The 12,377-nt window shown below is 51.6% G+C and overlaps 1 protein-coding gene across 2 annotated transcripts in view; it reads left to right on the forward strand.

Annotated features, from left to right (window-relative positions):
* The window catches only part of EFCAB6 (EF-hand calcium binding domain 6), a 283,050-nt gene that overhangs the window by 149,500 nt on the left and 121,173 nt on the right, over positions 1-12,377 (forward strand). For both annotated transcript variants that reach the window (XM_006150669.3, XM_006150667.2), the window contains 2 exons: positions 5,939-6,112; positions 7,866-8,034. In XM_006150669.3, the coding sequence (XP_006150731.1) occupies positions 5,939-6,112; positions 7,866-8,034 (343 nt within the window). The remainder of the gene's footprint in view (positions 1-5,938; positions 6,113-7,865; positions 8,035-12,377) is intronic.

Genomic DNA, 12,377 nt, shown 5'->3' on the forward strand with positions numbered 1-12,377 from the left:
GGAGAGGACAAGGCACCGGCCACCCTGGGGCGGGAAGCTGGTGTGCTTGACTGGGCCTCGCATTGTCTCCCAGTCAGTGAACATCAGTTTGCTCGTCTGGAACGGAACCCTGGAACGCTAAGAAACGGGGACGACCGGTCAGCAGAGGGTTCTAGAAAGATGTGGGTGAGCGATGCCAGGGACCTGGGCTGACGCCGGGGTTGGGGGAGCCGAGAGGCCACATTGCGTGTCCCTGCCTGGGGGACCGTCAGTGCCCTTGGCCCTTGTTGCGTGTGGTCACGAGGGGCAGGGGCCGGGGGTTGGTTGGATGCCTCCTTGGTCCCTTCACTTAGTCTTTCTGCACTGGGTGTTGGTGTGTGGCCACAGCCTGGTGGCCATCTCTGAATGATCGAGAGGCCAGGCAAAGAGGGGGACACACTGTATTCAGCTGTGTTCCACAGCCAGCTCCAGCACAGAAATGCCCAGCACGTGGTCTGCACTGCTCGTGGAGCCAGTGGTCAGGAACAGGAGCCCCGCTGGTCCAGTGCTACTCCTGCCCTGGATTTCCCCAGAATTGTGTGTGCCGTTTCCTTTCACTCGTTTTTCACCCTGTTTCTGTTCTTAGAGGAGACAGACTCTGCTAACTCAGCCAGTGATGTGCATAGATAGATTATGGGAAGCTACAACATTTTCTCTAAGCTACACTGTTTAACAAAACAATTTAAACATCTGTAACTATTAAGTTAAATAATACCATTATTATAGTTTTCACAATTTAACCTGTTACTTTGTGTCTTTTGGACAACCATTCCCATCTCTATAAAGATTGCTCACCTGTGACCTCAGTCCCATCGCATTCCTGTTGCCATCTCTAGAGTATGTGGCCTCAGTTTGCTCTCCTAAGCAAACAGGCTTATTTATGACCTCATTTGTTACAATATTGCAGATTGTGTAGTTACAGAAGTTACAAGCACCCATTAAACTTTAACAGATGAGAAAGAGAAACAAACCAAAGCAAAAGAACAGGGTTAAGGTAGTCCTATTACACTGGGGCATGCCCCGCAGGCTGCCCCAGGTGATTGGCTTCCAAGGAGGGGGCTTGAACACGGGGATAGGACATGCTGACCTTCAGGAGCAAGGAGGAGCCACTCACTTAGTGAGGGAGAGAAGGCGGCTCAGAGGGCAGGGAGCTCCTCCGGAGGAGGTGCTTGAGTCTGGGTATAAGGAAGAGCATTTCGGGACAAGGGATGCCAGGAGAGAGCACGCAGGGCTGTGGGAGCCCACGTGCCACGTGGGGCGACCAGAGCAGGAAGTTTTGTTGGGGTGATGTCTGGCAAGAACGACTGTGCCCACACTCAGGTCTGTCCAGCAGGCAGCATCTCAGAAACTTCTGGAGATCTTTGAAGATCCCACTGCCATGTTCTGTCCACCGCTGGGTCAGTACCACATGCCTTGGGTGTGGCCACAGCTGAGTCTCACAGCTGAGGACCTAGAGCCTCTGTAATGGCTTTTGTCTGGGGCGGGAGGGGTGGGGTGCAGGCGGATTTGGACCTAGTGAGAAGGCTCGCTCTGGTGTGGAGACCGGGCCAGGGAGGGAAGGGGGGGCATGAAAGAGGTGGCAGCAGAGGGGGTACAGCTTTGCGATAGTTACAGGGGGTGATGGAGGAGGGACAAGTCACAGCGAGCACGTGGGGCACCCAAGCTGTTGTGGAGGCAGAGGCCGTCAGGAGCGCACTCCCGGTGAGCTGCTGGGAGGCGAGCGGAGCTCAGAGAGCAGCCGGGCGGGGCATCCTCATGCAGGCAGCCAGGTCATTCGCTCACATGCACTCATCTGGGGACGGGTGGCATGTTCTGAAGTGCAGGGCTGTGGTAGGACCTGGCCGAACCCCACCAGCTCACCATGGCCTGGCTCGGCCAGCCAGCGATGAAGGCCAGGGAGCTGTGGACGGAATTTGCTTTGCTGGAGGCTGATGGGGAGACAGTGTGAGAAAGGAGCGAACCAGCGAGGGCTCTGTCTCCAGGCCAGCCTTCTCCGGAGAAGGCCAGCAGGTGAGGACTCAAACCTTCTGCGGAGGGGCTGGTGGGAGCAGGACCCGGCGGTGCTGGGAAGGACGTGGGGACAGCAGGAGCCGGAGTGTGGAGAAGGAGCACTGAGATACTTGGGGGCTGGGGAGGGGTTCCGGAAAGCTGGAGGCTGAAGCCAGGATCCCGAGAGGAGGAAGTGGGGCGAGGGACAGGAAGGATGGGGGAGGCGTGCGGGATGGGCCCTGGCAGGCCTGTTGGTCAGGGCCGGTCATCAGCTGAGCAGTGGAGCAGGAGCTTGGCCGGTGGGGAAAAGCATGGGGACAGCTTCCAGCCCTGAGGGAAGGGAACCTCCTGGGGTCTCTGTCCTGTCCTTACCGGGAAGATGCAGGCAACAGTAGGCTGGTCAGTCACGGTCTACCTCCGTGCATTTTACCTTCTTTATATCTGTTCCTCCCTTTCTAATTTCTAATCCCCCTTTTTAAAATTTTTATTAATTTAAAAAAAAAAAAAAAAAAAAGCAGCTCTTTCTTGCCCCTGTACACGCAGACGGGGTAACAGGAAAGCACGGTTAGACCTGGGGAGGGCTGTGTCTGCCCGCGGCCTGAGCGCGAGACTGGCTGCCGCTTGCTCAGTGCAGTTTAGGAAGTGGGACCGGTGCAGGAAGCACGCGACCCTCCCTCGGAGCAAGGCGGCGCACACTAGCGGCTGCGACAAGGTGCGGCCTGCGGGGCTGGCGGGGGTGGGGGGGGGCGGGCTAAAAAAATGTCCGGCGGGTGCCGTGGCGCCTCTGCGAGTCCGGGCGGTGGAACGGTAGCCCCGGCCCTGGTGCTTTTCAGGGAGAAGAGCCGTTTTCAAACTGTTCATAGAAAATACACATTTTGAAAAAAACTACATATTTTGCAGCACAACAAACTCATACCTTTAATCCATCTTTTCCGTGAATTTTCTGACATCCCATCCGAGAGCAGGCTGTTGGCACTTACTGCTTGCCGGACTTGCCAGGGACGTGGACAGGCTGGGGAAGAGGGAACGGGGACAGCGCTCGGTCTCTGGCTCGTGGTTGGGACAGGGGAGGCAGGAACGGAGTGTCAGGGTGAAAGCCGGGGGCTCTGCTGTGAGTGCTGCCTCGGAGAGGAGACCGAGGCCCTCACCAGCTGGAGGCTCTCTCTGCCCACCCGCCCAGCCCTGCCCACCGTCGTCCGTCCTTCACGGCTCTCTTCGTCCGTTCAACTGATCACCTCCGTCTCTATCCCGCGTCACCCCGAGAGCAGGGGCTCTGTCTCTCTTACCCCTGAAGCCCCCGTCCCTAGTGCCTGGGACATGGCCCGAGCTCTGGGAGTACTGAGTGGGGGCGGATGACTGGATGAAAGCTGCTGGACAGTCCTGTAGGCCGTGGAAGCCGGTGTAGCCACGCTTTGTCTAAACTGCGCATCCGATCGTGGCGAAACCCGGGACCTTTGGGGCCATGTTGCCCAAGGAAACAAACCACCAGGCGCTTCAATGCAGCTGGGCGTTCTGGGACTCGAGCTTTCCGGCCGCGGGTCAGCCGTTCCTCACCGGTGTCAGGAGACTCTTCCGTTCTTCACGACGGCTCAGGACCTCCGAATGCTCTTGTCCCGTGCAGTCTGTCTATGGTAGTTACTGTACTAGCAGTTAGAACCGAGACATTTAAAAGGTGTTACTGGAGAAACAGTGTGTTTACTGTGTTTCCAGGTGGGCTTCGAGATTTCAGGATTTCCAAGTGCGAGTGTTTTGGATGGTAATGAGGTCACAGAAATGGCCGGGGTACCCAAATGTCACCAGCGAAGAGCCCAGTAGAGGTGCTGTGAAGAATTCAAATTAATCTCTGGGAACCTACCCCTGCCTCATACACTTCCCAAACTGAGACCTTAGAAATCGGGGCCTGCTGGTTAGAAATCGGGGCTGGCCCTGTGGCCAGCCAGGCCCTGCCTGGCCAGCTGCGCAGTTCGAGTCCTGGATCCAGTGGCTTATAAAGCACGCCAGGCACATGTGAATGCGTGCCCAGAATCCTGAGAGGAAGAAGAAGTGGAGGAAAAGGGATTGTGGTGTAACCAATCCCATGAGGAAACTTTCTTCTGTGTGTGTGTGTCTGTCTCCCTGGTGAGTGTGCACAGCCTTTAGCAAAAACAGAGAAAAGATAAAAAAAAAATGTTAGAAAACACAGGCAAGCACATGCCCACTAGTGGTCAGGGAGGGCAGGCCACATCCTTGTAGCTTCTGGAAAACTGCGTGTACATATGTGTGAGAGTCAGAGCAAAAAGGCAAAGAGCGCCTCGATACGAATATGAAACTAGTTTCAGTGTGAATGTGACTACTGGGCCGTCAGGGAAGTCCGGACGCACTTTTTAGGTTTTTCTATGGAAAAAGGCAGCATGACTTTTCAGATGACCCAATAGTTTTGGCACTCAAATGAAAATAGCTCGGGCATAATATGAAACTAGTGTGAGTGTTAATTCGAAAATAGCTCTGGCCTCACCGGTGCCCTGGAAGTGTCCTCAGGTCTACCTGGTGAGCACCCCTGCAGTCACAGGGTCTCCAGTCACAGCTGGCCCAGAAACCTGGGGAGGCCGACTCCAGCCTCGTGTCTGCTGCCCTGGGACTGAATGGCTGGGTGTGATTCCCTTTGGGCCCTGAGGCTTTACCAAGCTGGTGACAATGAGCATGTGCAATTCTTCTGATTGGAAAGCGATGAACAAACCAAATGGTGAAAAGGGAAGAAATCCTGCTGTATTTGTGGTTTTCTACATTTTTCTAAAATTCTTGCTAAAAATCTAACATAAGTACTTTCAGAGTTTTATAACAATCTCTAATTAAGATTATTATTATTTTTTTTAGAGGTTTTTGCTATAGGGCACGTGTGCTTGCCAGACAGACAGAGAGAGACAGAGAGAGAGAAAGCGAGAAATCACCCCCTGGGGGCATGGCCACACTGCAATCCCTTCTCCTCCATTCTCCTCCCAGGATCTTGGGCACGCACGCACACACACCCAGCGTGAGTTTAAGCCACCGGGTCTGGGACTCAAACCGCGGTCGACTACATGGGAGTCCAGCGACATAGCCATTACGCTAACTGCTGGTCCCAAGATTATTGTTCTTATATTCATTACATTGCTATTATGGTATACTTTATATACAATAAACTGAAACTGCATGTATCCAAATGACCCAACTGGATGAACTTTATCAGGTGTCTACATCCGTGACTCCATTACAAGGTATCAAACACCCCAAGATGACAAGCTCCCCTGTGCCGTTTTGTAATTCATCACTCCCTCCTCTCACCCTCTGTCACCCTAGGCTCCTTTGGATGCTGTAGGACTTCATATAAACCGGAGCCTATGAGGCATGATCTTTTTTCACTCCGGCTTTATTCACTAAGTGTAATGACTGTGAGATCCCTTCGTGTCGTCACTCTGTCAACGGTTCATTCCTTTCCTTGCTGAGTAGGGTTCCCATGTTCGGCTTTACCACAGCTAGTGTAACCCTTCGTCTGCTGTGGTTTCCAGTTCTGGGCCATTGCAAATAAGCCGAACAAGGGGACGTTGAAAAGTCTACGTTCCACGAAACTACAGTACAGGTGTACTCGGCTGCAGGCCGCTTGGAGAGTCACACAGCTTTTCCATGGCCTCCATTTTTAGGGACTTTTTGGAGACCCCTTTTATGTGTTGTGCAGCTCTTCTGGCAGACACGTATCTTCACTTCTCTTGGGTAAAGTCCTAGAACTAGAGCAGCTTCGCCCTCTGGTAACTGTATACCCAGTTGCCCAACCGCCTTCCAAAGCGTTGTGCCCTTTCGCATTCCTGCCAGTCCCCTTCCGCATCCCTGCCAGCAGCGGGTGGATGTGGGGGTTACGCCCGCACCCACGGGTAGGGTCGGCCATCCTCACAGTGTTCTAATGGTTTCTACCACACAGACTCTGCAGTCGATTTCATGACACCACTTCAGGAAGAATCTTTTACAAGAAACTTTTGGCCTGCATAGGAGTTAATGGCCCGCCCCCCGTCTCTCCAATTCTGGTTCCAAAGGATCAGCTGTTAAGTGAACATTTTCACACAGAGAAACAGCCACCGCCAGAGCTTTCTGAGAGGTAAAAGGAAACAAAATGAAAGCCCACGATAAAACCGCAGTGCCCATCGCGGAATGGGCATTTAGTAAATATTTGTTGACTAAATGAGTATTTTAATATTTTATCATTTAAGTAAGAAAGATGGCGTTCAATAAATACAGTGATCAGAGTCAGGAAATTTCAGGGCAGTAAGACAGCTTAGGAATGGCTGAATCTACCTGTGAGTTTTAGGAGGGAAGGCACCCCGTCTGAGAGCTGTGGGGACTTGCCCAGGGTATTCACAAACATCGTGGTTGGCCTGGATTAAGGGTCCAAGACTCTCGAGAAACTACCTGCAGCTGACTGCGACGTACTTGCATTCATGTGAGTTCGTTTCTAGAACGGAGATTCCTTACCACCATTTACCATGTGTTACAAACATGCCCATTAAACCGACAGCATCTTCTAATGTGAGTGATAGAGTTATTAACATGCTTGCAAAATTGAATTATAACAATAAAACATACTTAGTAAATCTATTTAAAATATCAGACTTGGGGCCATCAGGTGGTGTGGTAGTTAAGGTGCCGAATTCCCACATGACCAATCGCAGTTCGAGTCCCGGACTTGGCAGCTTGAAACTCACGCTGGGTATGTGTGCTGACATACCCAGAATCCCAGAGAAGAAGAATTTGCACCGTGGCCATCCCCCCAGGGGAGGGGGCGTGATTTCTCACCTTCCTTCTCTCTGTATCTCTCCAGCCAGCACATATGCCCTACGGTAAAAATCTAAAAATAAAATATCAGACTGATAAATATTATAGCTCTTCTTCACTTTGAAAAATACAGATACAGCCTAATGAAAAGCTGTTATTTTAACTTGCTTGCTCATAGCTTCTAATAAACCCGTAGGAAAAGTAAAATGTCGAATTGTCCAGCAGGCTTCACTCTATCATAGTCCTTTGAAAATGTTCTTACGTATAGAGCAGTGGAAATATTTTAATGATATGCTAATGAAATTTGAATATCTGGGCATTTCGTAGTAGCTGTTCATAAATGGGCAGAAAGATGGTATTTTAAGAGAAATGTTAAATATTCTGGGATATGTCTACTTCCTAAAAATGGTAGAAGTAATGGCGATTGAGCACGTCATGGAATGTAGGCATTTCCGGGCACACTCGAGTCATGAGGAGGGGTAGGAAGGAGTAGATCCATTCTCCGGACTAATCGATGGCCGTTTTCTCAAAAAAGTGGGGCCCAAGAGACTCCAGAAAGCTGAAGAACTGGTTGTCCTCCAAACACATGCACCCGCCCACACACACACACTTGTAGCACATCAGGTAAAATTTACGTTTTACAGGTCAGCTTGGAGTAAGTGTGGCCTTCCCGGCGTTCCCATGACGTTTGATGTCCGGATCTGGTTACCATGAAACAACCCATTTCTCACACTTACAGCTCTGGAAGGGACCTGACTTAAAATGCTTCTAGTTCACAAAGCACGCCTCTCCAGCCACGCCTGCCAGGCCCACCCATCCTCAGCCAGCTCAGAGCACGGGTGGAGGCCCGAGCACCAGGACATAGGGCCCTCCCTTGCTACCTCACCTGGGCCACAGCGCCCTGGCCCCCGGGGTGGGACCTCCGGAACGCAGTGCTGCCCCAGCCTCTGTCTCCTCACTCCTGAGGTGGAGGTGGCAAACCTCCTTGCTGTGGGTTAAATAAAAAACGGGTGAGGTCTGCGGGAAGCCCGCTGCGTTGTCAGCTGCCACGGTGTCTCAATGCCTGCTTGTGATCTTAGAGCTCGGCCCCCTGAGGTGAAGACCGAACCGGCCAAGAGTATGACCAAAGAGGAAGTCGTTGAAAAACTCAAAGCCTGTATACAGCAGCAGGACCCTGTGTTCAGAGGACACTTCCTGGGGGTCAGCAAGGACCCAGGAAGGAAAATTACTGTCCATGACTTTAAGAAGGTAAGAAAATGGGGACCAGCAGATGGTGTAATGGTTATGTCGCTGCACTCCCACGTGGCTGACTGCAGTTTGAGTCCTGGACCTGGTACTGTGAAACTCACGCTGGGTGCATGTGCACGCCTACCCCAAATCCCCAGAGGAGAATGGAAAAGAAGGGATTGTGGTGTCGCCTGGGGGGTGATTTCTCGCTTCTGTGTCTCTGGAAAGTACAGGGGCCCTACAGCAAAAATCTCTCCCCCCCAAAAAAAAGAAGGTAAGAAAATGAGGTTTTGGGACCAGCAGTTGGCTTAATGGCTATGTCGCTGGACTCCCATCATATAGTGGACCACGGTTCGAGTCCTGGACCCGGTGGCTTAAACTCATGCTGGATGCATGTACGTGCGTGCCCAAGATCCCAAGAGGAGAATGGAAGAGAAGGGATTACAGCGTGGCCATCCCTCCTCGGGGGGTGATTTCTTTTTTTTTTCTTTTTTTTTTTTTTTTTTTTTGTGTGGTCCTCCATCCTCCTCTCAGGATCTTGGGCACGCACACACACGCGCCCGGTGTGAGTTCTAAGCCACCGGGTCCGGGATGCGAACCGCGGTCGACTATGTGGGAATCCAGCGACATAGCCATTATGCTAACTGCTGGTTCCCGAGGTGATTTCTTGCTTTCTGTCTCTCTCTCGTCCTGGCAAGTGTACATGCCCTATAGCAAAAACCTCTCCGAAAAAAAGAAAATGAGGTCTCTGGGCCATGTTTCTCCTGAAGAAGTTTAGTGTCTTCGATGTAGTAACATACTTTAAAAGGTAGAAATTACATTTTCAGTATTGGTTTATTCCAGGACAAAGCATTCTGTTGGGTCATCAGAAAAATCATGATGTATTTTTCTTTCTTTTATTTTTCCTGTGCAAAAATGTGTCATGACTTTTCTAATGACCCAATATTTGTAGGCATTTTTCAACAATTTCTAAGAATTCTTAGAGCCACAAAATGTCTTTCGCAAATTTCTTCAGCAAATATTCTCAGTATGGCTGTGGCTAGGTTTTTGATACTTAAACTTAAAACAAAACACCGTGGATGCATGGTTTGCTGCCTGTGAGGCCCCGGCCCTGTATGGAGTGGGCAGGGTGTGGGGGCAGGAGACGCACGGCTTGCAGCTATGCCAGCCCGGGTCTGCCAATGATGAGTTCCCGGGATGCCGTGCTAGCAGAGCGGTGGTTTATCCCTCTAGAAAGTTAAAAAGAAAAAAAAAAGAAATAAAAGAAAAAGAAAGAGAAAAAACCCTGGCAGTGAAATATGGGAAATTGAGAGTGCTGATTTGCATGTGCTTATGGGAACTGGTGCGTTTCTGCCAGAAAGGCTCAGCTTGAAGGGTTTGCATAGACTTCTCAGGAATTAATTTAAATGATTGCTTAAAACCCATATTATGATCCCTCTAGCTAATCATCTTCAGCTTTTTAAGGAAAGCATTTCAATTAACATATACCAGCGTCCATGTGGACAAATTTAGAAGGGGATGAGATACAGCTCCAAGAAGAGAATCATTTTATTAGTGGCCACGATGTAGCCAGTGGCCACCCAGTGCCAGGCGCCGTGACAGGGTCTTTGCTCTTCTCTCTTCGAAGCCCCTGAAGAGCTGCAGCATGAAGGGTGGAGGGGAGGAGGGCAGGGCTGGGGCACAGAGAGGGGGTCACGTTGCTGCTCCCTTCCCCAGACAAAACCAGAAGCTGTCACTGGCCTGATGATGAACGTGAGCATAGAAGGACAGCAAGGAGAACGGAGCCACAAACACGTAGAACTAAGGGGCGGGGACTGGAAAGAGTCGAGGGTGTCCCCAGGTTTCTGGCCCGGGGGACCAGGTGGCCAGTAACAGTCACTGATGACTTGGACTAGAGCAGGCCCAGCAGAGTGGATGGTGGCTGTGGGGTCCAATGGCAGCAGGTTGAAAAGTGAGCGGGTGCTGGGTGTCTACCTCCCTCTGCCCTCCTTCCCCTCCCCTGTGGGACACTTTGTCCTAGGTTTCGTTTTACTCTGGTCACCTGGCACCGATCCTTGTCCCTAATACATCACAGTCTCGAACTCGGTCAGCCCCAGCAATCTTGTTCTCAGTCAGTTCCCAGGCTCACAGCCAACCACCGCTAGTCTGCCCGGATTTGTCTCCGCGGTGGCGAGCAGCATGCTTCCAGTCTTCCTTTCCCCTGTCCCCAGCTTCTCGGGGGCCTCCCTACTGTCTGAGATGTGCCCATGATAAGGGGAAAAGGAAAAGTAGAAACCAAGAAGGGACCATGTCCTAATCAGCTCGGGCGGCGGAATGAGGTGCCAGGGACTGGGCGGCTTACAAACCACAGGCGTTTACTTGGCGCAGTTCTGAGGCTGGAAGCATGGGATCCAGGTGCCAGCAGTTGGGGCTGGGGAGGGTCCTCCTCTGGGCTGCAGACTGACAGCTCATTGCATGCTCCCCTGACAGAGAGGGCCAGAGGGCTCTCTGAGGTCTCTCAAAAGGGCACTAATTCCATTCACATGGGGGGTTAGGATTTCCATGTAGGAATTTGGGGAAGATGCAAACATTCACTCCGTGAAAGACTGATATGCAGGATGAGGTTTTCTGTTGTTTAGCATGAAAATGAATGACCAATTTGCTGTGGACACGATTAGCCGAAGGGTGCATCAGTTTCCTTCCTAGTGCCTTGTTGGGTTTAACTTTTGGGAAACATTGCGAGGTGACATTCTTGAAGGTCGACAACTCGGGGGTGATTTTAAACAATCTACTGTAGGCCAGGGTTTGAACTTCATAATCTGTAAAGCAGTATGTAAATGCAAATCATCGCTGATAATTGTAGAGATTACCATAGATCAAGGGAACTCAGAGCTATCAAATTGTGGGTGACGCTATAGAAGATAGGGCTTGGGTCAGCCATCACGCGGGCCTCTAGGTGGCAAGAGTCTGGGCATGCTATCCTTTAGTAGCAGGGAAACCTTCGGGATAGCTGTCTCTGGAGATCGCGAAGAATAACTGACAGCAATAATTCTGAAACGGGGATAACAGCGATAACAGTGATTGTGATGGCGCGGACTGCTGCTGCTCGAAGACAACGACAATGACGAGGGCGGTGTTGAGGCAATGTCTCCAGGCCATCCATCACGCCCTCCACCTTTCGGGCACGTTACCTCTGCTCCTCCCAGCAGGCCTACGAGGCAGAGCTTACATTATAGCATGTCACAAGCCGAAGGCCAAAGCTCCAAGCCACTCCGGAACTTGGACTTAGGGACCCACGTGTGTCCGTATCAGCTCATATCAGGCCCTAGCTGGGCGAAGTCCAGGCGCTAGGTCTGTTAGGGGTAGTTGAGTGTAAACAGGCTTTCTGGGCGTAATGCCGCCTCCTGGTGTACTGCGGGCTTCGTGGGTGTCCTGTGTCCTTGTTGGGTACAAATGGTCTTCCTGAGTGTAATTCAGGCTGGTAGGGGAGTTGACAGCAGCTTGTTTCGAGGTTGCATCTGGCCTGTGGTTTGGGGAGGAGTGCGTTGATTTTAAGCAATGCCACTTAACTTCTTCCTGCCATTTTGCTCATGGATGGACAGTATTCTTGCCGCTGTCCTCCTCCACATTTGTGTAACAGCGGTTAACAGAATGGAACGGTTGCCAGGTTCCACCTTGGGGATCTGGGCATGAAGTGCCAAGTCCCAGGAGTCGATCTGCCTGGCATGCATCGTACGCCATTCGCCGTGCAGATGCTGGCAGTGCTTCGTCATTGGTCTGTCCCTCCTACCCCACATTAAAATAGTACAAATTATGGATTCTTACCAGCCAGGGCAGATGGCGACTCAGGGAGAGCAGCAAGAACAGAATCACTAGCCCAGTGAGTACCTGTGTTGTCCCACTGAGGACATGGCCACACGGCTCCTCTGCCACCGTCAGGAAGCGTTTGTCCGCTCTACACACGGTGTCTATGGGCCACTAAGTTGCCTCTCCCCGTTTTTGTCCATCTAGTGTAAGGCAGAGCAGAGCTTCTGCAAGTGGATTTCTCTTGTGGTGGAGTCTAGGTGCTGCTGGTACAGGGCCCACGAGCAGCAGCCTCAGAGACTCAAGTCGCCTTTACCTTTGCACAAGTCCAGGTTCATCTTCATGCATGTTGGAGAGCTGCCGGAGCACCAGCCGTCACACTCATTTCAGACGGAAACAAGGGGAAGGCTAAAGGGCAAAAGACAAGCCAGTCAAGTGTTTCTTTCCTTAATTTTCTTTTTTTTGTGTGTGTGTGTGTGAGATTTTTGCTATAGGGTGCAGGTGTTTGCTGAAGAGACAGAGAGAGACAGGGAGGCAGAAAGCAAGAAATCACCCCCCCCCCGGGGGGGGAGTGGCCACGC

This window comes from Tupaia chinensis, unplaced genomic scaffold, assembly GCF_000334495.1.
Source record: "Tupaia chinensis unplaced genomic scaffold, TupChi_1.0 Scaffold000294_1, whole genome shotgun sequence".
NCBI classification, from domain to species: domain Eukaryota; kingdom Metazoa; phylum Chordata; class Mammalia; order Scandentia; family Tupaiidae; genus Tupaia; species Tupaia belangeri.